Source organism: Tachyglossus aculeatus, chromosome 14 (genome assembly GCF_015852505.1).
Source record: "Tachyglossus aculeatus isolate mTacAcu1 chromosome 14, mTacAcu1.pri, whole genome shotgun sequence".
Taxonomy (NCBI): domain Eukaryota; kingdom Metazoa; phylum Chordata; class Mammalia; order Monotremata; family Tachyglossidae; genus Tachyglossus; species Tachyglossus aculeatus.
Window position 1 is genome coordinate 29652805 of NC_052079.1, and position 24442 is coordinate 29677246.

Genomic DNA, 24442 nt, shown 5'->3' on the forward strand with positions numbered 1-24442 from the left:
CAGAGTATAAAGATATGTACATATAAGGGTTGTATGGACTTAAAGGCATTGATGATGTGGAAGGAAGGATTACTGAGGTAGGAAGATCAGAGGTTTGTTAAAGAAGACTTCCTTGAAGAGACATGATTTTAGTAGGGTTTGGAAAATGGGAAGAGTGGTGGTCTGCCAGATAGGAATGGGGGAGGAATAGGCAGTGAACAGGGCCTAAGCGAGGAGTTGATGGCAAGAGATGAGAGGAAGGCACAGGAAGTAGATGGGTGTTAGACAAGTGAAGTGAAGCCTAGGATGAAGTAGGAGAGGAGCCAGGGTGAATAGGAGGAAGAGAGCTGATTGAGCACCATGAAGCCTGATTGTGAGGAGTTTCTTTTTGATGCAGAGATAACGGTGCTCAAGCGCTTCGTACAGTGCGCTGCACATAGTAAGTGCTCAATAAATATGATTGAATGAATGAATTGAAGGCTTTTAAGAAGAGTGAAAGTCTGTGTAGAACAATTCTTGCAGCGTGGCCTACTGGAAAGATCACAGAAGTCCGATATGCTGGGTTCTAATCTCAGCTCCACCACTTGTCTCCTGTGTGATCTTGGGCAAATAATAATAATAATAAGGATAATGATGGCATTTATTAAGCACTTACTATGTGCAAAGCACTGTTCTAAGTGCTGGGGAGGTTACAAGGTGATCAGGTTGTCCCACGGGGGGCTCTCAGTCTTAATCCCTATTTTACAGATGAGGTGACTGAGGCACAGAGAAATTAAGTGAGTTGCCCAAAGTCACACAGCTGACAATTGGCAGACCCGGGATTTGAACCCATGACCTCTGACTCCAAAGCCCGGGTTCTTTCCACTTAGACACACTGCTTCTCTTAATTCACTTCTCTGTGCCTCTATTCCCTCTTCTACAAAATGGGAATTCAATACCTGTTCTCTTTCCTACTCATCCTCTGAGCCCTATTTGGGATGTGATTGTCCTGCATCTACCCCAGGGTTTAGTACAGTGCTTGGCATGTAGTAAGCATTTAACAAATGTGAAGTTTGGACTGGAGAAGGGTGAGGCTGGAGACAAGGAAGAGATCAGTAGTCAATCAATCGATTAGTCATATTCATTGCATGCTTACTATATGCAGAGCACTGCTTGGGAGAATACAATAAAAACAGAATTGGTAGACACATTCCCTGCCTACAAGTGTACAATCTAGAGGAGTCATATCAAGTCAAGACTAGATAGAAAAAGTGTTTTGGATCAGCATGGTAGCAGTTTGGATGGAGAGGAAGAGATATATTCTAGAGAGGTTGTGAAGGTTGAACCAACTTCATTCCTCTTTCACTTAACTCCTCACACCAGCCTAGTTATTTAAGTACCTCCATCTCTTCTATCTCTCTGCCTCTCTTCACCCCTCACCATGTCCTACCTCTGGCTTGTAACTCCCCCCATCCCTTTTGTATCTGACAGATGATCCCTTCCTCTCCCCACTTTCAAAACCTTTGTACAATCACATTTATTCCAAAAGGCCTTCCCTGACTAAGCCCTCATTTCCCCTACTCCATATCCCTTCTGCATCACCACTGAACTTGAATCTGTACACTATTTTCACCCACCCTCAACTCCACAGCACTCCACAGTACAGCACTATCTGTAATTTATTTTAATGTTTGTGTCCCATATAGACACAAACAATACAATACAATAGAGTAATAGAAATGTACCTAGGCTGGGGTAGATACAAGGTAATCAGGTCCCACAAAGGCCTCACAGAATGAGTAGGAAGGAGAACAGGTATTGAATTCCCATTTTGCAGATGAGGGAACTGAGACACAGAGAAGTGAAGTGATTTGCCCAAGATCACACATTAGACAAGTGGTGGAGCTGAGATTAGAACTCAGCACTATCGAGGTGACAAGTTCATAGTCGCTCCAGAGGAGAGGGTGAATAGGAAAAATAAACTGTTTAGTTTGGGAAGAGCTCTTGGAGGAGATGTGCCTTTAGGAGGGTTTTGAAAGTAATGGTGGTGGACTGTTCGGTAGCAAGTAAGAGGGAGTTCCAGGCCTGAGGGAGAAAGTAAGGTTGATGGTGGAATAGATCAATTTACAAAGAGTAGCTTGTTTAAGAGAAGCAGAATGTATGGGTTGGCTTACAGTAGGAAGTCAGTGAGGTGAGGTAGGAGGAAGAGAGCCGATTTGAATGCCTTAAACCCAAGAGTGAGGAGTTTCTGTTTAATGTGAGGTAGACGGGCAACCATTTGAGGTTTTTAAAGAATTGGAGAGTATGATATATCCTGGTCTGTTGGGCTGCCTTTGATTCTAAAAAGAATTGATATTTAAAGAAAATACTTTGTTAATTCTTGAATTGGAAAGAAATAGCTCTTAGAATCCAGTAGGTCATTAAAAAAGAGAAGAATATGTCAATTTCAAAGTTCAAAACTTTTTAGTGAAGTTTGGTTTTAGAGCTTTCTTCAAGTTTAGAGATAAAATTAAATCATGAATATCGATATAATGGAAAAAGAAGAAAAGTTTGAATAAAGCAAGGGATTACCATGGTGTAAAGACGGAGAGTAAAAGATATTTGAGAAAGTGCTCAAATACTGATGATAAATGACCAACTTTGAATAGAAATTCATTACAGTGTATAGAATCAAAAAAGGGAGAATAATATAGGATCTTAGAAGCTCATGTCTGAACAGATGCATTGGAAAGGACAAAAGTCAAGACTCAGTACTGAATCAGGAAGTTTCAGTGGAATTGTTTAGGTGTTAGTATGATTATTTGATTGATTAATGGAAGGAATGGAGATGAACAGAGGAAAGCAGCATAGCCTAATGGGAAGAACACAGGCCTGGGAGTCAGAGAACCTGGATTCTAATCCTGGCTCTTCAGCATGTCTGCTGTGTGACCCTCGGCAAATCACATAACATTTCTGTGCCTCAGTTACCTCATCTGTAAAAAAGGGAATTAAATCCTACTCCCTCCTACCTAGACTGTGAGCCCTATGCAGGACAGTGACTGTGTCCAACCTGATAGCCATGTATCAGCGCTTAGATCAGTGCTTGGCACATAGTAAGTACTTAACAAATTCCATCAAAAAAGACACTATTCTTCTGCTCTGATTAGTGAGATGTAGGGGAAAAATACATTTCTGGCAAAAATCGTATCCTTACCAATGGAATATAATCTTAATTTTCCATTTCATTAAATTTATCTAAGATCACTGTTTAATTAAACAATCATTTTTATTTGCTTTTAATCAATTGAACCCCCATACAACTGATGGATTAAATAGATGTTTAGTTTTTCCCAAGCTCAGTGCATTCTTCCTGTTGGCTCCTATCAGTGCTATTTATTTGGATCATATTTTAGTTCCCCATAGATTTCAAGTGTTTGACCTTGAGAGAAAGCTGAGTCTGTGACAATATAGTATTCAATCACCACTGCCAACAAAAATAAATGGTTTCTTACTAGATCTATCAGGAGTAATCTGAGTGGAATTTGGGTTTTTGATGGATTTAAAACACAAAGTCCCAGACATGAGATACTGCCCTTAAAAAATATCACAATTTAGGAAAGCTAATATTTCTTTATTATAGATTTATTTTCCTTTTTTATTTAAAATATTAACTTTTGTCATTGACGTATGGGAATGAGCACCTCGATGTAGTAGTATTGATGTGATTGCCAGATTGAGGAACCCCAAATATTCTTTTTTTAAAATTTTAAAAATATATAAAATATTTCAGTGAACCCGGTTTTGCCAAATGCAAATGAATGCAATTGTTTGCTATCTAGTGATATTGCTAGTACCAAACATCTCCATATATATTGATTTCTTAATTGGTAACTAAGCTTTTGCTGTCTCAGCATGGATGAGGGTTTAACAAATTCCATAATTATTTTTATTTTTATTATGGAAAGCAATAAGAGCTATAGGTAGTATTCACAGTCAGAAGTCTCCTCTTCTTGAACATAGTGATTTTTTCTCTCTTCATTCATTCATTCATTCATTCAGTCATATTTATTGAGTGCTTACTGTGTGCGGAGCACTGTACTAAGCACATATTACATTCACAATTCCAAGAGCCTTGATATCTTGATTCAGTGATTGAATGGATATTCAGTAGTGTATAGAATCAAAAGGAGACAATAATCAAGGATCTTAGAAGCATCTGCCTCTTTACTCTTTCTACAACCCAGCCTGCACACTTCACCCCTCTAGTGCTCAGCTTCTCACTGTGCCTCTATCTCACCTATATTGTGACTGACTCCTAGCCCACATCCTGCCTCTGTCCAGGAATGCCCTCCCTCCTCAAATCTGACAATTACTCTCCCCCACTTCAAAGCCTTATTGAAGACACATCTTCTTCAAGAGGCCTTCCCAGACTAAGCCCCCCTACCCTTTTCATCTTCTACTGCCTTCTACATCACCCTGACTTGCTCCCTCTGTTCTTCCCCACTCCCAGCCCCACAACACTTATATACATATCTGTAATTTATTTACGTTGATGTCTGTCTCCTCCTCCTTCCCAAGACTTTAAGATCATTATGAGCAGGGAATGTGTCTATTCATTGTTGTATTGTACTCTCCCAAGCGCTTAGTATGGTGCTCTGCACACAGTAAACACTCAATAAATATGATTTAATAATAATAATAATAATAACAATTTTGGTATTTGTTAAGCACTTACTATGTGCAAAGCACTGTTCTAAGCGCGGGGGGTTACAAGATAATCAGATTGTGCCACGTGGGGCTCACAGTCTTAATCCCCATTTTACAGATGAGGGAACTGAGGCACAGAGAAGTTAAGTGACTTGCCCAGAGTCACATAGCTGACAATTGGCAGAGCCTGGATTTGAACCCATTACCTCTGACTTCAAAGCCCGGGCTCTTTCCACTGGGCCACGCTGCTTCTCTGATTGAATGAATGAATTATAGATGAATTGGAAAGGAAGAAAGTCATTTCCCTAGCTAAAGCAGAAAGTTTCCATGCTATTGTTTATATGTTAATATGATTGATTGCTATCTTGATTCAGTGTAGTCACTGCCATTGTGTAACATTGTAACAAATGGAAAACTAATGAATAAAAAGAAAACCACAAGAATGTCTCTCCATTACTTGACTGGGATAACAATAGTTATTCAAACCTCAATACTGCTTGATGCCCTAAACTCATCAGGTAAGTCAACATTGTGGCATTCAGCAGAACTAAACCAATCAGTCAATCCAACAATAATATTTACTAAGTACTCAGCACTTGGAAGAGTACAATATAAATTAATAAACACAATTCCAGCCTTTGAGGAGCCCAAGGTGTACCTGATGAAATACTTCTCACAGAGAAAGGGTGCTGGATGCACTTTCGAAAAAGTCTTTCCCTCTTCGGAGTGACATTACTGAATTATATGATTAGCAATCAGGATGTTTTGGGTATCTGGCTTCCTTAATCCTCTCTAAAGCATGATTGACCAAAAGATGTTTCAAGAAGAAAGAGGAGAATTCTGACCGAGAACACTACCTGGACCTCTTATTATTTTCTATAAGAATGCTAAAAATAATCGTGGCATTTATTAAGCCTCTACTAAGTACTGGGGTAGATACAAGATTACCAGGTCCCATAAGGGGCTCACAGTCTAAGTAGGAGGGAAAATAGATATTGAATACCCAGTTTGCAGATGAGGAAACTGAGGCTCAGAGAAGTTAAGTGACTTGCCCAAGGTCACAGAGCAGGTCCAGTGGCTTCATAACAAATCATTACCTGTTTTTTTTTTTTCATTTTTGACACCAGAAAGGAAAATAGTGTGGGTTTTAATATAGGAACTAGAAATTGAGCTTGGAGCACTAAATTATTTCCCATAAACTTCTGAATACAACACTCAACTACTCAGATTTGAACCAGTATGCTTAAGTGAAACTGTGGGTATAGCATTACCAAATATTGTCAGGCAACTGTCCGTGGCATTTGACTATATTTTGTTCCAATAAAACATTTTATCCTTCATTATTCTTTAACATCCTTGTCACATCTTATTTTGATATATTCTGGTAGCAGGCCAAAGGAATTTCAATCCTGTAAGGGAAAATCTTAGTGGCATTTATTAAGTGCCTATTTGGTACAGTGTACTTTATTAGGTGCTTGGAAAGTAGCAAATGGCCTGGCAAAGATAAAAATATTTACAAATAGAAGAGTCAAAATAAAGAAACATTTACATGAGTGCCAAGGAGACTAGACTAAATAAGCTCTAGTAGTTGCTAGCATGGCAGAGAATAGCTGACTTGTAAAAGTAAGTTGTGACAAGGGAATGCGATGATCATTCATTATCACTGTTTGTCTACTTTACAATAAATTGGTATACAACCTGAGATGTCTTGGTACTATCTTCTAAGTATTTATTAAAAATGAAAAGAAACAGCATGGCCTAGCGGGTAAAGCTTGGGCCTGGGAGTCAGAAAGACGTGGGTTCTAATCTCAGCTCTGCCACTTGTCTGCTGTGTGATCTTGGGAAAGTCACTTCACCTCTCTGTGCCTCAGTTACCTCATCTGTAAAATGGGGGTTTGGACCCTAGGTGGGCTAAGGACTGTGTCCAACTTGATTACTTTATATCTACCCCAGCACTTAGAACAGTGCCTGGCATACAGTGAGTGCTTAACAAATACTGTACAAAAAATAAATTATCTTAGTTGTAGCAAAACATAATATATAACTGGAGAACTTTTATGAATATGATTTTCACTGTTTACAAGGTTGTTGTCTAGTTATACAAATGAAATATATTGATGATTACATCTGAAATAGGGAACTAATTTTGGACTTGATAAAGTTAATCACTTTAGGAACTTAACTCCTTTTGCTTTTGGGTATTTTCTGTACATTTCATGTAGTTAAACAGAGGCGTAAGCCATTCTGACAAAGTAATGGAATGCCAATATATACGCTCAGTATATCGTCAAAAGGCATAGGAATATTTACATGATGCACACCCCTACAAATGCATAACTTAGGTGAATACAGTAAAATATATTTTTATTCAAGAATTGAATTATGAAGCCAACATGTTTAACTGTGATTTCAGATTAGTTCTGATTCTTTACAGTTTTTTGTTTCCCCTCTAAAATATTGCCATGTTGCACCAACTCCTTATCCATTAACATAATTTCTGTTACAGGTTACTTAGCTATAGAAAATCCATCAAGTAAGTTGATTAAATATATTAACTTTGGCTTGGATTCGCTGATTTGATGAATCTTAATGTGTGGTTCCTCCTGGGGTGTTTATTAGAGAAACTTCCACACTGGGTATAAATCATAAAAGCATGACTAATTGCATGGTAACTGGAGAAATGCTTTCTCTCTCTCTGGGGTGAAGCCTGCATGTCTGTGTTTTAGCTTGGGAAGTAATACAGGGATATTTAAACTCGTTGGGGTTTAAAAACCATGTCATTATGAGAATGAGGTCACTGCAATATTTTATAACTTCTAAAACCCTGAAATGTATAAAATGTTTTCTGTGTGACAAAGAGGTATTATGTACTTTAGATTCAGTGATAACAACTTTATGCATTTATAATGGCATAGAAAGGGAGATGGAATATTAAGCTTTTAAACTAAAATTATTTGCAGGTTCACGTAGAATGATATTTGTTTGTAGCATGGAAGCGAACGTTTTGAATCAGATAGGAAGAAAACGAGGCCCATTCTTAAATGCGGTGAAATGGCATTGAACTCATGCAGACCCACTGTTTTGCAATTTTCAAGCAGTGTGTACAAACCAAGTGAAACTGGAAACATGTCTATTTTATCTCTTTCTTTACTTTGAGGCCAATAAGCAAGAAATCCTTCCTACAACATGTTGAAGAGCTCTGCACAAACAACAACCTAAAGTTTCAAGAAGAATTTTCGGTATGTTACTAGCAGTTGTCACAACATTGCAAGGCTTCCAGTCGTTTCATGTGACACATTTCATGTCCATTTTAAGCATGCGAGGGCATGAAGGACTCTGGCCTTGATAATCAATACCCAATTACCAGGTTGATTGTTTAGATAGTAATGTTACACTGATTTGGACTGTGCAGTCCTTACTGCAACCTGATCAGAATTATTCACCTAGTGTGTCAGCAAAGGTGATCTTTTTTAGACCTCCCTGCAATGACAGCATACTTGTGATTCTTCTGTACTCTTTAAGCAACTGCAGAAGCCAGTTTTTGAGTAACATTCTCGTTATTTCTGCAGGTCAATGTTTACAGTTTAGTTTTGGATTTAATCTTCTTTTCCATTTATGTTTTGGTTGGTTTTGAAGGGTTTCATCATGGAGATTCAGGGTATGTGTATTTCAACCCCAAATTTTATGCAGTATATCTTCCAAAAACTGTGATATTTGATTAAATATATTTCAATCATTTTGGAGGGGTAAACAGGGAAAGAGGACATTCTGTGTGTGATATATATATATTATGTGATTGAGAAACCTGCCAACTTTATGGCTTTGAAATACTTCAAGTTACTGTAGTTTGGTATTCAGTGTTTATAAAGGCAAAGCCTTAAGTGCAAATAGAATGGTCATGTTTAAATCTTATTTTATTTTTGTTAATTTGTATATTGTGTTTTTTATTATATTTCATTTTAATGTGGCTATCTGATATTTTGACTCACATCTTTTAAGTATCTTTGGCATTTTACAACTTCCTGCCACTTTCCCTAAAAAAAGTTCCAATCTCCAAAATTTTCATTTAAGGTTCATATTATTTTTCACAGACTGCTTATTGCAACCTATGAAACTGAAGCATCAAATAATTGACTTTTCTACTCATTATTTATAATGTTTTAGCCTCCCAGAATGATAACACAATTGAGAAAATTAATGGTATTTCCCACAGCTTTTTGGTTTTGCCACTTTAGTGATATTAATCTAGACTTAATAAATCCAGTGGTACCATAAAATTCTTCTTAGCAGTAATGCAGGAAGAACTTCCTTTTTTTAAGGCTTAGAATTGTACTTTCAATAAAACAGGAGAACTTATGATTACATTATGACAGCGGTTGAAAAGTTTTACTAGCAATAGCATCTTCACGTATTGGGGGAAACATCTAAAACTAATTTCAGCACTAGAATTTCCATACGATATGGGGGCTCCAAAGTATGTTTAACTTCTATAATATTAGGAAAACTTATGGTACTGCTTTTTAGCACTATAATTTTCATCAATATAGGGATTAAAGGGTATGTTTTACCCGGTATTAGTTTTCCCAGCAATGATCTGTGAATCTTGCATGAAGCTGTTCCATTATTATACACTTATTTGTGCTATTGAGCCTATATTAAAAAGAAAACATTGGCTTGGATGTATTCTGATAGAGAGAAGTATGAGTATAGAAGGTGCTAAAGTGTAGATTGATGAGTTCTGAGGGTGAATCACATTCCTTGGCTGCTACTAGCAACACATCCCAGTACAGATACAATAAGCCATGTATGAACCAGGTCAAGGGCATTTCTTAATATTCTCAGTACCTCATTTGTTTTCTCCACTTGGTGTCTATCCCATCAATTGACAAGTTTACTGTTTCCACTCTTGTCTTTTTATTTCAGGAAATGCTCAACACTTTCAGATGAGAAAAGTGCTGTGAGAGAAGTTGTCTAATAGTCTTTTTCCCTTTTAATGGGTAGTATCAACACAGATATCTCTCTAGTGCCTTTTACTATATGTGATAAAGTTAGTGAGTTAATTTCCTATCGGTAGCTGCTTTCTAAGATGAAGACTGGTTGCAAGCTACAATTTGAAAGGGTTTATCTCCTCCTACTTTATTGTACTGTACTCTCTCAAGTGCTTAGTACAGGGCTTTGCACACAGTAAGTGCTCAATAAATATCATTGACTGATTGATCAATTTTATTACCAGATAAAGTTTAGCCATAGTGAGACAAAATGTTTAGTAGCAGTGGCCCTTAATTTTTTATTTTCTTTTTTATTTAAATGGTGTTTGTTAAACACTTACTATGTGTCAGGAACTGTAGAAGCAGCGTGGCTCAGTGGAAAGAGCATGGGCTTGGGAGTCAGAAGTCATGGGTTCAAATCCCAGCTCTGCCAATTGTCAGCTGTGTGACTTTGGGCAAGTATGCCTCAGTTCCCTCATCTGTAAAATGGGGATTAAGACTGTGATCCCCAAATGGGACAACCTGATCACCTTTTATCCCTCCAGTGCTTAGAACAGTGCTTTGCACAGAGCAAGTGCTTAACAAATACCAACATTATTAGTATTAAGCACTGGGGTAGATACAAACTTTCAGGTTGGTCACAGTACCTGTACCAAGAGGAGCTCACAGTTTTAGTCCTCACTGAGGCACAGAGAAGTTAAGTGACTTGCCCAAGGTCACACAACAGACAAGTAATTAGTAGTTATGATCAATTTTTATCAATTCCAGTCTCTCATTTGCACTGTAGGAAAGATGGATTTACTTGACCTCCCACTGAACTTTCCCCTTTGTCCATTTTCCTTACCACTGGCTTTGAAACCTTGGATCTGCCTCCTCCACTTTGCCATATCCTCTAAACTTCTCATTATTAAAAAAAATGCAAATTCCATCTTAATTTTGATATCAGCCATGGTTTAGGCCCTGATTATCATCTGAACGCTTTTGCTTTTCTGTCCTCTGTGCCTCCATCCTTTTTATTCTTAACATCACTAGAAGCTGCTGATAAATTCATCTTCTCATGCTGCTTTAGTCACGGCTCACACTTATCAAAACCCAACAGTGACTCCCTCCTGTCTGTCTGTCTGATCTGCACCATATCCCTTATGGATTAGCTTACTCTTTTGGCCCAACTGCCTAAGCAAGGTTTTTCTCTCCAAATGTTCTCTCTTGCTACACTTGGAAGCTCAGAAATTACAGCCTCATATCCATCCTACAACTTTCTCAAAGCCAGCAGGCCTCCCACCACCTGATTCCTCACCAAGAAAGTATTCAGCTTGACACTTTGTACCTAGTTTTGTGCATCTTATGCTTACGTTGGATTTTCCTCCATCATGTCTCGATCATAGGGTAAGCAAGTAGAGATCATAGAATGTGTCCTCTTCTCCTCTTGCTAATTGACTCTCTTCCTCACTCTGTAACTACTGATGAGGTTCCCATAACCCAGATGGAACTAGTCAATAGAAATTGAGCTGGTTAAGGAACATAAGGAAGATTTTGCAGTAGATTTTAAGGTGCTCCACTAGATTGTAAATTCCTTGAGGGCAGAGACCATATCTACCATCTCTACTCTATCCTACTCTCCCTAGCTCTCAGAGAACAGTGCTCTGCAACCAGTAAATGCTCAATATATTATTATATATGTACTTACTATGTGAAGTGACTTGGCCAAGGTCACTCAGTAGACAAGTGGCAGAGCAGGAATTTGAACACAGGCTCTTTGACTTCCAGATCCATGCCCTTTCCACCCAGCCACACTGCTTCTCCAATACCAGTAAATACTACAGATTGATTGCCTGAAGGTCCCACTGTCCAAGCTAAGCAAAACATTTTAAAACAAGTTAAACCTTAGCAGTCTATGGGAATTTTTTCATGGTTTACTTGGAAGTTGCCAATTTCTAAAAAATACTAGGTTGAAGGGCTAGTTGGTCACTTGAGTAAATGGTGATTGATGACAGGTAGGCAGCTGAATTGCATGAAGAAAGCTAATAATTATAATAATATCAAATCAGGTTTTTAAACTTAAATATAGTTCTTCTCCCAACACTTATTAATAACTCAAATTTACACATAAATAAGAGCCCAAAGAAGGTCTGACTTACCCAGAGTCACTCATTTTTTAATGGTATTTATTAAGTGCTTACCAAGTGCCAGACATTGTACTAAGTCCTGGGGTAGGTACACGAAAATCAGGCTAGACACAGTCCATGTCCCACATTGGGCTCACGGTCTTAATCCCCATTTCACGGATGAGGTAACTAAGGCACAGAGAAGTGAAGTGACTTGATATCTGGTGGGTCAAATAATTGAAAACAATAAGTATTTCTCTTTCAGGTTAGGGATGCAAGTACAGAAAATAAATGTTATTATCTCCTGTAATTGGCAATGGATAGTGTCACTGTAACAGCCATAAAACCAAGCTGCCCGTGGAGGATAAACAAATAAATCACTTAGTACCTTCCTTCCCAGACTGATCAGTGGGCATTAAATAATTGCTTGTTGTCTCTGTCTGATAAAATACTTAGTAATCACCATGGTGTGGCAAACAGTTCTCTTAAGCTACAGAAGCTGAGAAAAGACATTTTTCATAATGAAGAGTGGAGTTGCTAACCTGGTTACCACATTATATGGCTTCATGAAGACTAAAAAAAACTCACAGAAGGTGATAGTCTGACTTTAACCAAGATTTTAAAGGTGAAAGTTCAAGTAAGCTCATATTGTTCAACCTGACAGCTTTGTCTCTGACACTGTTGGTGTGATGAAGGTGGATGAGACTGTGAAATGCTTCTTAATAATTCCATCTGTGCAAGTAAATAAAATATTTAGGCCAGAGAATTGTTCCCACATAATAGAATGGTATTGGGTTAGTCCGTTTGTTGTGTCATTGTAAATATTTTACATAATTGTAAACCTTTAAATAAATATATTCCATAGGAACTACCCAAATTCCTCCAGGATCTCTCTTCAACGGATGCTGATCTTCCCTGGAACAGGGCAAAGAATCGATTTCCAAACATTAAGCCATGTATGTGAGTTCATTGAGTCTCCCTTCTTTGCTTTTCAACTCTTTTGTCACTAATCTGGAGCTTATTATTTTTTAAAAATCAACAGGTTGTTAAATGAATACAAATTACAGTGACAGTTCTTAGAACATTGATTTTCAAATAATGTTTCTTTCATTGGACATGGGGTGGAGACTAAAGTTTAGGATATGTAAATGACTTTTAACTTGCTCCGCAGACTTCAGTTATGCAGGTGCAAGAAACTGTAGACCTAGTAGTTTCTTAGCTTTGTAATTTAACCCAAGTAACTAACCTCTTTAACATTCTTCTCTGGCTTTTACCCAAATGAAAAGAGAAAGGTTTTCTTAAGTGTAAAATCCACGTGTGACATGTGTGTTTATTAGTTTTCCTTAGCAGCATCGTGATGCTTTCTTTTGGTTCCTTACAAGTGTTTTACCTTGACTTCCATTAAAGATCTTGGCTTAACGTATGATGATTTCAAAAGCCAGGATAGATTTTATCAAAGGAAACAGGAATCTGTCTCTCTCTCTCGTCAATACTGCCTCATTTTTCAGTTAATAAGATGAGAAATGTCGTTATTGTTTCAAGACTTAGCAGAGATGTGAAAGGGGTTACAAAACATTCCTCTGTTAATGTAGGTATACTCTGTTATATTAAATTTTTCCAACAGCTGTTCCTAGTATCTACTCCTGAATTCAACACGTATTCTATATTGTGCCTTACAGATGACAGCTAATCATACTTGTTGATAATTTGTTAAATAGTTTCAATTATGCTCCAGAAATGTAGAATTTTAGTATTCTGGCATGTCGGGTAAAGCCAGCAGTATATTCTACATCAGCAGCAATTTCTGTAATACCATTAGTATGTGAGACAAAGGCTCGTGAAAAGAGCATTAGATGTGGGTTAAGGGACTCACAGCTGCACTATATGATCTTGGGCTAGTTGCTCAGCTTCTCTTTGCCACTATAGCTCTCCTCTCACCCTTCTTTCCCACTGTGAAATGATGATTAAAAACACCTGTTGATACCTTCCTTCCTCCCTTAGTTTTTCTAAGTTAATGAATCCAAATTTTAATTAGCACCACAAATTGGGGGAAAAGTGGCAGGCTGGTGGTCCTGTAAACTCGTTGTGGGCAGGGAATGTGATTACTGTTATAGTCTCCCAAGTGCTTAGTACATTCATTCATTCAGTTGTATTTACTGAGTGCTTACTGTTTGCAGGGCACTGTACTAAGCATTTGGGAAGTACAAGGCAGCAACATATAGAGACGGTCGCCACCCAACAACGGGCTCACAGTCTAGAAGGGGGAGACAAATAACAAAACGAAGCATGTAGACGGGTGTCAAAATCGTCAGAACAAATAGAATTAAAGCTATATGCACATCATTAACAAAATAAATAGTACAGTGTTCTGCACATAGTAATAGCTCAATAAGTGCAACTAATTGACTGACTGGTATGCAATTCAATTGAGGTGAACTGGGTAGAAGGCCAACTATGTTGCCAACTTGTACTTCCCAAGTGCTTAATACAGTGCTCTGCACACAGTAAGCGCTCAATAAATATGATTGAATGAATGAATGAATGAACTAGAAATAGCATCAACTGTTATGTAGGCAACTCATTTTTAAGAACTTGAAATTATTCAAGCATCCTTATTCGGCTCAAGTTCAGTTTGTAATATCCTCCTAAACTTTCCACATCCTCTTATATGAAGTCAAATAGTTTTGATTACCTGAAACAGATTGAAAAATGGGGACTTCAATTTAAATAATTAGAAGGCTAATTTCTGTAATGGTGAATTCTATTTTTTCCTTAATTCTCTGTATTTTTCTTTGAAAGATAATAATAACAGGGTGAAGCTTTTGGCTGATCCAAGTATACCAGGATCTGATTATATCAATGCCAGCTATGTTTCTGTAAGTTACCATTTATAGTCATGCAATATGTTTAGTTTAAGCCTCTAATACTGTTACTACAATAAGTCATTTTAAGCTGTGGAAATCTTGTTGCTCCCAATGTTTTTAATGTCTTAATCTTATCTGACTTTGAATGGTACGTGCTTTTTTCAAAAAGAAAAGCCAATTAGAATGTGCCTAATGTAGACAAAATTATTTTTTAAACTTCTGAAATGATCTCATCCTTGCAAAATGCTTTGGGGACAGGAGAGGGTTTCAAAAGCACTCAGAAAATGTATTTGTTTTTCTTTAACATGAGTTAAGTGAGTAGCATTATCTCTGTCCTTTGTAGAAAGCTAAAGGGCAATAAATAGTTTTCTCAGGCCAGACTGTGCAAGTTAGTAATAGTTAACTTAGTTATAGTAATAGCGAATTAACTATGGTTGAGTTGCACAGTTTCAATTATAGTACTGTTCTCACCTCTTATCCTTTACATTATACAGCTGAATTTGTACAATTCACTTGTGAGCCAAACTCATATCTTTCTCCACCTTCCCATTCCTGCTGAATGAAGCACTCTGTTATCTAAATAAATTAAGCCAGTACTGTCGCTTGAACAACAGTGTGCAAGATGTTCCTTCAGAAGCATTTTAAAAATTAAACTTTGATAAATTAAATCAGAATCACCAATTTAATGCCAGGAACAGTAATAGCTCAAAACTAACTGGGCTCAGGCATTTATACCACATTTGACTGGCCTGAGAAAGCTCATCCATACAGTGTGGCTAGTTACATCAAGAGTTAACTCTGCCTTCTCTCCCACACTCTCTCCTTTCAAAACTGTTCTCTGTGCATGCAGAGATCTCCCATCTCTAGACCTGTGCTTATCCCAAGCCATCATATGAACTTCAATTGAACTTCTTACTCAGTCCCCACTCTCCTGCTAACACAAATCTATTCCCTCAGCTCCACTTCCAACACCAGAATCAGCTCCCTCACACTCCTGTCCCTTCATTGATCTCATACCCCACATCTCAGTCCCGGATCATCTCCACAGTATACATTCTCCCTGCTGTGGAGTTCCATTGTTGGAAATCCTAGTGCAAGGCCTACTTAGGGAACCTCAAATTCATTCTTCCTGGCAGTAACTGTCTTCTCTTTGAGTGAACATTAGTGATGCATTAAAGGAGCGAGTGTGCAGGCTGGGTTGTAGAAGGAGAGTAGGGAGGTGAGGTAGGAGGGGTCAAGGTGATTGAGTGCTTTAAAGCCAATGGGGAGGAGTTACTGTTTGATGCGGAGGTGGATGGGCAGCCACTGGAGGTTCTTAAGGAGAGGGGAAATATGGACTGAACGGTTTTGTAGAAAAATGTGATCATTTGTGATCACAAATGATCACAAAATTGTGATCAGGGCCTCACAGCCAAGTATGGACTAGAGTGGGGGAGAGACAGGAGGCTAGGAGGTCAACAAGAAGCCTGATACAGTAATCAAGGCAGGATAGGATAAGTTATTGGATTAACGTAAATAGCTGTTAGGATGTAGAGGAAAGGGTAGATTTTAGCAATGTTGTGAAGGTGAAACTGACAAGATTTAGTGATGGATTGAATATGTACGTTGAAGAAGAGAGGGGAGTCAAGGATAATGCTAAGGTTAAGGGATTAAGAGATAGGAAGGATGGTGGTGCCATCTACAGTCATGGGAATGTCAGGAGGAGGACAGGATTTGGGTGGGAAAATAAGAAGTCCTGTTTTAAATGTTTGAGGTGACAGTGTGACATCCAAGTAGAGAGCTTGCTGTGGGCAGGAAATGTGTCTATTTACTGTCACAGTGTACTTTCCCAAGCACTTACTACAGTGCTCTGCACACAGACTGAAAAAAACAAAACCCTGTCCTGCACCTGGGCTCTTGTCTTATTGCCCACAGTTCGTGTTAATGCCACACAGAAGGCAGAGTGATATTTGTCACATCCCTTCTCACCCACGTGGTCCACTTCACAGTACACTTGGTCTGCCTATTCAAATGAGTCTCTTGCTACATAATAATTGTCATCTTTGTCACCGATTATGTTCTGTCACCATGGTGAGACCCCAGGTCAGTTTATACGTGATACATCACGATAGAGTTCTTGGTCAATTTCCAGTTCGCGCCAGCAAGTCTCTCTGTGAAGTGTCTCAAGGTATTCCCCAGCACATACACAGGATATAATTTGTTGCTATTATCTGGGGAAGCTGCTCCCTCTGATAAACGGGAACCCCCCCCATCAGGGGCACCTCAGTGTTAACTCTTTTATTCCCCAATGGAAAACATATCTAAAATTGATTTTACTGAAACAGTTCTTACCTGGCTCTCCTCTTGCCTTGCTAGTTGATCCTTTTCAGTTTCTTTGACAGGTTCTTCCTCTGCCTCCCACCCTCTTAAGTGTGCATATTCGGCAAGGCTCTGATTTGGGCCCCTGTATCTTAAGAACAACTCCCTTGGGCAGCTCAACTCCTCCCATGGCTTTAACTATCTCTATGCAGATGATTCCCATATCTTTTTCATTATCCTTGACCTCACACTCCTCTGTAATCTTACATTTTCTACTGCCTCTAAGACATCTTGTTGGCACCACAAACTCAACATATCCCAAACTAAAATTTTCATCTTTCCTCCCAGATCCACAAATCATATTGTCCCAATCACAGTAGACAACACGATTTATCCTCCCAGGTTCTGAAGCCCAGAACCATGGAATTATATTTGACTCTATGCCTTTTAATTCAATCAATTTTTTATATGTTGAGCACTTATTGTTTGCTCATTTAGTCTGTCGCTGAGTCCTGTGAATTGCCCTCACAACATTTCCAGGCTCTCCATCTATTTCTCCATCCAAATAACCACAGTGCTTGTCCAGGCACATGTAATATCCCAGATTCTCAGAAAAATCAGGCACTTTGTTATATATGCACCTCCGCTTCCCTCCGCCCCCGCCACCCGCCTCACAGCACTTATAAACATATCCTTATACTCTGCAGATTTCTCCTATCTATAATTCATTTTAAAATCTGTCTCCCCAACTAGATTGTAAGCCCCTCCAGGACAGGGATCATGCTTATTTACGCTATTCTATTCTCCCAAGCACTTAGTCCACTCTGTACTTAAGATAGACCTCCTTCAATCTAGGTGTGGGGTGACCATGGTTTCAGGAAGCAGATTTGAAGATTTGCAAGTGCAAGGGGCAGTTGCAGCAGTGTAGCCAGGGACTACCTAGTACAAACATGAAAAAGGATTGTTGGTTGCCCATGATGTTTCAGATTAAACTCTCACCATCAGGAACAATATTTCTGTATATGAAGAGCAACTCTCCTTTTCTCTGTCAATCAATCAATCATATTTATTAAGCATTTACTGTGCGCAGTACACTATACTGAATGCTTGGAAGTGAATTGTATAACAGAGTTGATAGACACTTTCCCTGCCCACAAGGAATTTACAGTCTAAAAGGGAAGACAGACATTAATATAAAATATGGATATGTACTTGGACTTTAAGCTCATTGTGAGCAAGGAATGTGTCTGTATATTATTGTACTTGCCCAAGCGCTTAGTACAGTTTCCGTACTAAATATGATGGAATTAATAAAGTGCTGTGGGGCTGAGGGGAGGATGAATAAAAGGTGCAAATCCAAGGAGAAGCAGCGTGGCTCAGTGGAAAGAGCCCGGGTTTTGGAGTCAGAGGTCATGGGTTCAAATCCCGGCTCCGCCAATTGTCAGCTGTGTGACTTTTGGCAAGTCACTTAACTTCTCTGTGCCTCAGTTACCTCAACTGTAAAATGGGGATGAAGACTGTGAACCCCCCATGGGACAACCTGATCACCTTGTAACCTTCCCAGCGCTTAGAACAGTGCTTTTCACATAGTAAGCACTTAATAAATGCCATTAAAAAAAGTGCAAGGGTGATGCAGAAGGGAATGGGAAAACAGGACATGAGTGATTACCCATATCTATAATTAAATGTGCAATTTTCAATATAGGCCACTTTAAGAAGGTAGGTAAGAACACAAGAGTTAGATTTTCTATATAAGTCTTTTCAATGATTGCCAGTCTTTATTTCACAATTTCTAGGGCTACCTGTGTCCAAATGAATTCATTGCTACCCAAGGCCCATTGCCAGGAACTGTAGGAGATTTTTGGAGAATGGTCTGGGAAACTAGAGCAAAAACCTTAGTAATGCTCACACAGTGCTTTGAAAAAGGACGGGTAAGTTATTTGTGAATTAATTGTCTTTTTTATTAATGAGTGTACAAATAATACATTATCACTACTTTTTAAAAATGTGTAAAGCACTTCTAGTTCATTGTGTCATTTCAGTGTGATAAGACTACAAGGTATGTTCTGAATTCCTGTTATGACCGATAATTTCCTTTTGAATATAGATCAGATGTCACCAGTACTGGCCAGAAGATAACAAACCAGTAACAGTCTTTGGAGATATAGTGATTACTAAATTACTGGAAGATATCCAAATAGATTGGACCATCAGAGATCTGAAAATTGAAAGGGTAAAAAAGAAAACCTGGAATCATAAAATAAATGGGTTGGAAGAGGCGGGGGAGAGGGTCTCAAGTAAAAGTATTTCCTAACAGCTGTTCTTGAATAGCCTTCTTTTAAATTAAGCATCACTTCCACCAAGCCTTTTTGAGCTAGAGCTAAATTTCAGATCTCCTCAATGTTTCTCTGCTCCCCTTCTCAATATTTCTCACCCACATAGCTAAGGGCGAATTCTCAATGGAATGAAAGCAGTATAAAATAAAAACTTTCAGTAGTATTTAAATTCCTTTATTTAAACAAAAGTTGTATTGAAATGAAGGTTGTATACTATTTTTCAGCCATGTGCCTTTCAATATACTTGTACCCAGGCAATATCCCATTCATGAAGCTGTCAGATTCATTTTATCTTACTAGCAAACTGAGTTTTTGATACTTTTTGAATTTTGAATTTGAATTTTTACAAATCGACCCTCAGGCATAATTCCATTAAAATCCCTTCTCCAAAGCACCCTTTCTCTGATTTTCAACCCATAACCTTCCTACATCACAATTATGGATGAAAAACTGTAGATGCTGCTTTAAGTAATCTTGTAATCATAATAATAATAATAGTTCCTGTACTCATTAAGTGCTTTACTATGTGCCAAGCACTGTACAGTGCTCTGCACAGAGTAAGCACTCAATAAATATGAATGAATTAATACAGGTCAATTATTTCTACTATGTGAGAAAATAGTTTCCCTTTGTTGAAGCGATAGCAAGTCTTCAATGATATCATGTCCCAAAATACCCAAGCCAGGAATATTTTGGAAGGACATTTGAGTAGAAAAAATACTGTGTCTTATACACACCTTCCATGCCTAACCTTTGATGCTACACTAGTAATATCAAGAATTGCTCTGCACAGACAAGAGAAATGTCTGTGTAGCCATGAACCACCAATCACATCTCAGAGCCCACTTCAGGATTCCTGTTATCAATTGGTCACCCTCATGAGCTTCTTGTGGGCAGGGAACATGTCTACCAATTCTGTTATATTGTACTCTCCCAAATGCTTAGTACAGTTCTCTGTATCCAGTAAGTCCTCAATAAATACAATTGAAGGATTTACTGATTGATTGATGGAGTTCCACCCCTCCTTCTACTCCTACTTATGTCTATGTGTCCTCTTACCCAGACTTCCCTAGGATTCTGTAGTCCAAGAAGTGTAGGTTCGTCTAAGATCTCGTCGTGGGCTGGAATGCACCTGTTTGTGGTTCTATTGTACCTTCCCTGGTGCTTAGTACAGTGCTTTGCACACAGGAAGTGCTCAATAAATATGATTGAATGAAAATTATTGGGAGCAAGTTCAGCGTTTTTAACAGAGGGTAATTTGCAGGGCACAATTCTACCTACTATAGTTGAAGTCTTCCCAATTTCATTGTGTGATATTTGTAATACTTAAAAATTCCATATGTTTTCCAGCATGGGGATTGTATGATGGTTCGCCAGTGTAACTTCACAGCTTGGCCTGAACATGGAGTCCCTGAAAACAGCACGCCATTAATTCACTTTGTGAAGTTGATTCGTGCAAACAGAGCCCATGACACCACACCTATGATCATCCACTGCAGGTAAGCATGTCTACATTGGTTATTCATTCATTCATTCAATCGTATTTACTGAGCGCTTAGTGTGTGTAGAGCACTGAACTAAGCGCTTGGGAAGTACAAGTTGGCAACATATAGAGACGTTCCCTACCCAACAGTGGGCTCACAGTCTGGAAGGGGGAGACAGAGAACAAAACAAAACTTATTAAGAAAATAAAATAACTAGAATAAATATGTACAAAATAAATAAATAAATAGAGTAATAAATACATACAAACATATATACATATATACAGGTGCTGTGGGAGGGGAAGGAGGTAAGGCGGGGGGGATGAAGAGGGGGAGGAGGGGGAAAGGAAGGAGGGGGCTCAGTCTGGGAAGGCCTCCTGGAGGAGGTGAGCTCTCTGTAGGGCTTTGAAGGGAGGAAAAGAGCTAGCTTGGCGGAGGGAGGGCATTCCAGGCCAGGGGGATGACGTGGGCTGGGGATAGCAGAGGAGTGGAGGGTGCAGGCTGGGCTGTAGATGGAGAGAAGGGAGGTGAGGTAGGAGGGGGCGAGGTGATGGAGAGCCTTGAAGCTGAGGGTTTCTGCTTGATGCGTAGGTTGATTGGTAGCCACTGGAGATTTTTGAGGAGGGGAGTAACATGCCCAGAGCGTTTCTGGACAAAAACAATCCGGGCAGCGGCGTGAAGTATGGATTGAAGAGGGGAGAGACAGGAGGATTGGAGAGAAGGCTGATACAGTAATCCAGACGGGATAGGATGAGAGCTTGAACGAGCAGGGTAGCGGTTTGGATGGAGAGGAAAGGGCGGATCTTGGCAATGTTGTGGGGGTGAGACCGGCAGGTTTTGGTGATTGCTTGCATAATAAATCCTTATAAACCCTTATAAATAGGACTTTAGATTTAAATATGACATTGGGCTTGCTGACTTTTTAATCAGTGATCAGAAATAGTCACCATTAAAATCTTGCAGGATTGCAACATGTGCATTTTCAGTTTTGTCCATTGTAGCGTTTAGTGAGCGTCCACTTGATGCTGTGTACTGTACTGACCGTTTAGGAAATACAAAGTTAAGAAGAGACATGTTCCCTAAGAGTAGCAGCGTGGCTCAGTGGAAAGAGCACGGGTTTGGGAGTCAGAGGTCATGGGTTCAAATCCCAGCTCTGCCAATTGTCAGCTGTGTGACTTTGGGCAAGTCACTTAACTTCTCTGTGCCTCAGTTCCCTCATCTGTAAAATGGGGATTAAGACTGTGAGCCCCCCGTAGGACAACCTGATCACCTTGTAACCTCCCCAGCGCTTAGAACAGTGCTTTGCACATAGTAAGCGCTTAATAAATGCCATCATTATTATTACTGTTTTACCACAAGGAGCTTTCCACAATTGCACTGTCCTCAATAAATTGTAGATGCAACTAATGGAAACTGAGCTATTAGGTATCAATCACTCCTTCATCTCAGTCCATCTGTGGTGTTTATGGAACAGACAAAATTAGGGTCAGCATATCTGTAACAAGATGATCAAGTTAAATCAAAATGGGAAAGCAACGTGGTCTAAGTGATCAAGCCCAGGCCTGAGTGAGAGTCAGAAGGTTCTAATTCTGACTCTGCCATTTGCGTGTGATCTTGGATAAGTCACTTCACTTCTCTGTGCCTCAGTTACCTCATCTGTCAAATGGGGATTAAGGCTGTGAGCCTCGCTTGGGACAGGGACTGTGTCCACCCTGATTAGCTTGTATCTATCCCAGTACTTAGTACAGTGCCTGGCAAATAGTGCTTACCAAATACCATAAAATAGTTAAATATGATAGAAAATAATTCTGTGTATGCTCCATTAATTTATACCTCAAATGTTGATTATGTAACAATTCAAATTAAATAGGTATTTTTAGTAATATTCAGGGACTATGCAAAGGTTCCAGATCTTCAGTTGAATGTATGGAGGCAGATTTTTCAATCAGGAAGGACAAAACTGGGCAGGCACATTATTAATCAGTTAATCATATTTATTGACTGCTTACTCTATGCAGAGCATTGTAGTATGAACTTGGGAGAGTACCACAAAACAGAGTCAGTAGACACATTTCCTGCCTACCAGAAGCCTACAGTTTGAAGGGCAAGGCAGCATGGCTTAGTGGAAAGAGCACGGGCTTTGGAGGCAGAGGACGTGGGTTCTAATCCCTGCTCTGCCACTTGTCTGCTGTGCAACTTTGGGCAAGGCACTTAATTTCTCTGTGCCTCAGTTACCTCATCTGTAAAATAGGGATTAAGACTGTTAGCCCCACATGGAGCAACCTGATTATCTGGGATTAGAACTCAGGGCCTCTGGATTCCCCTTCTAGACTGTAAACTCACTGTGGGCAGTGAATATATCTGTCATATTGTTATATTAATAATAATAGTGGTAATTGTGGTATTTGTTAAGCATTTGCCATGTGACACACTGTACTAAGTGCTGGTGTGAATACAAGCAATATATTGTATTGTACAATACAGACTTCTCTACACACAATAAACTCTGAATAAATATGATTGACTGACTGACTGACTCTGATTCCGAGACCCAAGCTCTTTCCACTAGACCGTGCTTCTTCTCCTAAGTTTTTTTGTCTAGTCTCCTTCAAACTTCTCTTCAGAATTCACTTCACCCCCCAAACTTTCCTGAAGACAGCTGGAAATGGCTGCTGTTGGCCAGATTGTTGTCACAACTGCTTTATGCTTCTTTCTGGTAGGATTTCATCATCACCTTAGATTTTTGCCAGCTACTTCATCTTGTTTCTGTTAACTGAGAGAATGGAACCTAGGCTTGTCTCTGTGTTAAGCACCCACTGCATTTTAGCACTTGAATCAACCTATCTTTACGCATCACTGTCTTCTGCCTTCATGACCCACAGGAAAAGCAATTGACATTTCAGTGTCTAAGTAGAAAAAGAGAAGATCCTTAATATTACTTCAAAACCTAGCCTAGAGAGATACTTCCAGGCTAACTCTTCAAAACAAGACAGATTAGCATGTTTAGCATGTTCAGAATGTGTGTTTGTCTTCTCTCTTCTTCCAGCTCACATATTTACTGAGATCATATTGTATACATAGCAAGAGTACTGAAAAGTAAAGCATTAATAATATATTTTATTTCCTTTTTTTAGTGCTGGAGTTGGACGAACTGGGGTTTTTATTGCTCTGGACCACTTAACTCAACATATAAATGACCATGATTTTGTGGATATATATGGTCTTGTTGCTGAACTGAGAAGTGAAAGAATGTGCATTGTACAGAATCTGGTAAGATATTAGAAGCGATGAACTCATTATCATCTCATTCTTTGGGGAAAAGAGTAATTTTTCAAACTGAGATTTTACTTAAGGAGCTCAATGGCAAAGACCAGAGATAGTCAAAATATGGCGTTAGAGACTCTAAGGTCTTGTAGAACACACATTTTGGGACTTTTGTTCCATTGTTTAATGGTTCCTAGATAGGTTTCACCATCATTCACCAAATAAGTATTTTCAAAACCTGGTTCACCTTTTTCATTCATTCATTCATTCAATCGTATTTATTGAGCGCTTACTGTGTGCAGAGCACTGTACTAAGTGCTTGGGAAGTACAAGTTGGCAACATATAGAGACAGTCCCTACCCAACAGCAGGCTCACAGTCTAGAAGGGGGAGACAGACAACAAAACAAAACATATTAACAAAATAAAATAAATAGAATAAATATGTACAAATAAAAGAA

The 24442-nt window shown here is 38.9% G+C and overlaps 1 protein-coding gene across 1 annotated transcript in view; it reads left to right on the plus strand.

Annotated features, from left to right (window-relative positions):
• The window catches only part of PTPRQ (protein tyrosine phosphatase receptor type Q), a 187727-nt gene that overhangs the window by 156173 nt on the left and 7112 nt on the right, over positions 1-24442 (plus strand). The window contains exons 38-45 of the mRNA XM_038756691.1: positions 7151-7177; positions 7802-7883; positions 12603-12693; positions 14537-14613; positions 18696-18830; positions 19007-19132; positions 20586-20734; positions 23854-23989. Of these exons, the coding sequence (XP_038612619.1) occupies positions 7151-7177; positions 7802-7883; positions 12603-12693; positions 14537-14613; positions 18696-18830; positions 19007-19132; positions 20586-20734; positions 23854-23989 (823 nt within the window). The remainder of the gene's footprint in view (positions 1-7150; positions 7178-7801; positions 7884-12602; positions 12694-14536; positions 14614-18695; positions 18831-19006; positions 19133-20585; positions 20735-23853; positions 23990-24442) is intronic.